Here is a 3770-nt window from a genome sequence, read left to right on the forward strand (position 1 = left end):
GCGTCCGCCGTCGTAGTGAGCGACAACGCCCGGTGCGCTGACGGATGGCGCGCTGCTGGAGCTGCGGGGGTCGGCGTCGTTTGCGTCCGGGTCGTGGCTGTCGGTGCGCGGCAACAGCATCAGCGGCAGGCTCCTGTCTGTGCCGTCGTACCCGCGCAGTGCAGAACTCGTGCAGAGCACGCTGACGCTCCACGGGAACGCTGGCAGCGGGCTTGTCGTGATGGACGGCACCGTTGCGCTCGTGGGCGCCGGCCGAAGGTTCGTCGTGGGGTGCCTGACGCTCAACGGGCAGGCGCTGCGGCCGTTCGACTACAGGTCCGCCGGCATCATCGGGGAATTCCGTCCTGTGGCGTGTGGCGTGTGCGACGCCGACGTGCGCTGCTTTGCTGCTGCGACGATGTCGATGTCGGGGTCGTGTCGCTGCCGCTGTGCTGAGGGCGGGTACGGGCGCGACTGCCTGCCGGTGTACCTGCCGCACGTGGACGGGTGCAACCGCACGCCTGGCATGCCGCCGCTGAGCCACACGGCGACGCTGACGGAGAAACGCAGCCCGACAACAACGTGGACACCGACACCAACACCGAGTCTGAGCGCGACGCAATACAGTCCGCTGCAGTACGTGCCGACGGAGACACTGCAGGTGACGGAGACGGTGGCGCTGCCGCCCACGCGGACGCCGACGGCGTCGGTGAGCAGCACGCTGTGGTGGAGCGACGTGGCGTGCCCGACGCTCGCCGTGACGACGACGGCGGCTGGAGGGAGCCTGACGCAGAACGAGATCCGCGGCGGTGGGAGCGCCGTCCCGACGCGGCTGATGGTGGCGCTGCCGCCACCGTTTCGTTGGGCACGCGACCCGCGGCTCGGCACGCACCTGAGCTTCGTGCCGGTGTTGATGGCGCAGCCGAGTGGGTTCGGTGGTCCGTGGGGAGCGATGCTGAGCAACGCGACGTGGGTGCGCAACGCGACGAATCCTTTCACCGTCCTGGAGCTGGCTGTGCCCGTGCACCGCGGTTACTTCATTGCTGCCGACGAGACGATAGTCATTCGGTGCGACGCTGTGGCGGTGTTTGGCGGCTGCAAGGGTGTGCTGCTTGGTTCCTTGACGATCAGGTCTGACACGCTGCCCGCCGCTGCCAGCGCCCTCTCGGCGATCACCGGCGTTGTTGCGGGTGCGGCGGCTGTTGCCGTGGTGGTGACCGGCGGGTTGGGCTCCATCCTTGAGATGCAGGCGCTCGGCGTGTTTGCGAGGATGTCATGCGCCTCGGCGCAGGAGCGTGCGAGCACCGTTGCGCTGCCGTACTTCCTGTCGGTGTTCGCTGCTCTTGACCCGCTGTGGATGGTGGTGGGCAACGCGCTGCTCGCCGCTGTGTTCGGGTGCGTGCACTGCGGTGTGACGGCGGCCTTCCAGCGGTGGCGCGGCGTGGACGCTGCGAGTGCGTGGGCTGCGATGCGCTTCCCGAGCCTGACGTACGTCGTGGCGCACGCGATGGACCTCGGCGTCTTCTTCGGCTCCGTGCTTTCACTGGCGATGCCCGACGCCTGCGTGCAGCACCGCGTGATTGGAGTTGTTGGCGTGCTGTACGGTGCGGCGTTCCCTGCTGGCGTGTGCTACTTGATTGCTCGCCACACGGGCGCGAGCTTCGAGAGGTACTGGCAGTTTTCGAGGAAGCCGCTGCACGAGCGCCTGCTGTACCCCGTCGGGTATTGGCACCCCGCGGCGCAGCAGCGGATGTACGGCAGCATGCTGACGAACATGAGAGGCAGCCACGTGTACTGGTGCGTGTTCCAGCTGTCGGTGCTGTGTGTGGTGGGCCTGATTGCGGCTGTGCACCCGCCCGTGGGAGGCTGCGACGTCCAGTACTTCTGCATGGCGACCGTGCTGTTTGCGGGCGCGGGCGTGGTTGCCTTCACGAACATGATGCGCTCGGCCTTCCTGACGGTGATGCACGCGGCGAGCTTTGTGCTTCTTGCGGTGCTGTGCCTTGTCAGCGCGGCCAACCATCTTGCGCCGAGCGACGGCGGTGCGAGGGCGTACGCGGCCATCGTGCTGCTGCTGACGACTGTGCTGCTTGCGGTCACTGTGTACGGCGTCGTTGTGTGGTACGCGGAGGACCGTCACTGGCAGGAGCTGCGCGAGCCGCGGCGTGGAGGGCTGGAGGCGCTGCTGCGCGATGACGAGGAGAGCGACGAGACACAGAAGCTCCACGACATGACGTCGTCGTCGTACGCCACAGGCACCACCGTTGCGTCTTACCAACCACCCGCAATGCCGTTGCAGCCCATGGCCGGTGACACCCGCTCAGACGCACAGAGCCTGCCGCAAATTGCATCCAGTGCGAGTCGCAGCGTTAATTGTGCCCCTCTGGACAGGTAAGGATGGTTCGCTGGATGAAAGATTTATCGCAGTTTCTCCTTTTGGGGGGCGTAAAGGCTCCGCCACTCAACAGCACCGTTACGCGTCGAGAATGCACAAAGCCCTTTGCAGGTGCGGCATAACGTGGATGCTTCTGGCAGGCATCTGCTTTCTTTTAATTATTCATTGATTGATTGGGTGATTTGTTTTTTTTATTTTACTTTATCGATTATCGACGACGACGGATTATCGAACTATCACGCTAGCCCGGGGTGGATGCGTAACGGGCGTGTGCGTGTGTGTTTTGCGCTCCTCGCTGCGGCGCCCAATATGGGGACTGGTGTCCCTTCTCATTCATATCTGTACTTAGTAACGAGGGCGTGCTCGACGATGGTGGTTGTGTGCGGGCCATAGGATGCATTCAGGAAGGCGTTAGGGAAAACAATCGATGAAGCCCTTCTGTGACGGGTCATCTCCTGGAGGTTGTGAGTGTGCGTTGCTGGCTGACATGAGGGAGGGTGTGGGGGCTACGGCTGTGCAGCTGCGCAGCCACCCATCGGACTCCGCTCCGAAAGCGTCATTGATTGTTGGTTTGTTTCTATTTTTTGTGCGGGCGCCTGCAATGACTCTCTCTCCTGTTCCACGAGGACTGTGTGGGATGACATGCCTGCCGCTCTTTATACTTCTGATTTTGTGTAGAAAGAGCAGCGAGAGAAGGAACGACGAATTATGCGGAGTGATGTATGTGTTTGTGGGTTTATATACTGGTGTATTCTTTTGGATCACTCTGGTGGTTCCTTTTCTCTCTTTTTACGTTGTTTTGAATGTGTCTCAGTATTTGCTTTAGGACGGCCACACACGGGTAGTTTGAGTCGCAGATGGTTTTTTGTGCTTGACGCCATTTCCTGTTAGATGCTGACGCGGCCACGTTCGTCAAGCATCCACTCTTCACAGCATGCTGCCTGGTATTTTGGAGTCATCCCCGATGTAACGCAGGCACCGCCGCCGTGGCACGCGTGGGATGTAAGATGGAAAACGGGAGAGCGAAATATATTGCGCTGCACATGTGTCTGCTGCATTAGTTCTGTTGAGGAGGGCTTCAATTTAGAAGAAGAGGGATCAGCATTGCACGATTTCGTGGCTTGGAGGAGTTATTACCCCTTATTATTATTATTCTTATTGTTGGTATGATCTCTGGTTCCCACCCGTGTCTGCCTCGATTGCTTCCCCTGAGTGGAGCTGCGCCATGGCCATCCTTTTTGGTTGTTTGCGGGAGGAAAAACACATTGCGAGCGACGAAACCACACGTCATGCATGCGGCGTCCAGGGAGGTACATATTTGAGGTGCAGTGCACATATGTGGATGTCAAGTGGGACGAAGCGGGGGGTTGAGTGCCCAACCGTCACTCCTTTTTCT

At 61.1% G+C, this 3770-nt stretch overlaps 1 protein-coding gene and 1 pseudogene across 1 annotated transcript, besides 1 other annotated feature; both read left to right on the plus strand.

Moving 5' to 3' along the window:
• On the plus strand, nucleotides 1-2374 carry Tc00.1047053508553.10 (annotated as a pseudogene; the record flags this gene model as incomplete).
• Nucleotides 1-3770: a sequence feature (areas not merged during assembly with more than two copies in the genome that could not be assigned to a particular haplotype).
• On the plus strand, nucleotides 2802-3200 carry Tc00.1047053508553.20 (uncharacterized protein; the record flags this gene model as incomplete). Its single annotated transcript, XM_798030.1, has 1 exon — nucleotides 2802-3200. One exon carries the CDS (start codon nucleotides 2802-2804, stop codon nucleotides 3198-3200), a length of 399 nt encoding a protein of 132 aa, XP_803123.1.

Source organism: Trypanosoma cruzi, genomic scaffold (assembly GCF_000209065.1).
Source record: "Trypanosoma cruzi strain CL Brener 1047053516907 genomic scaffold, whole genome shotgun sequence".
Classification (NCBI taxonomy): Eukaryota; Euglenozoa; class Kinetoplastea; order Trypanosomatida; family Trypanosomatidae; genus Trypanosoma; species Trypanosoma cruzi.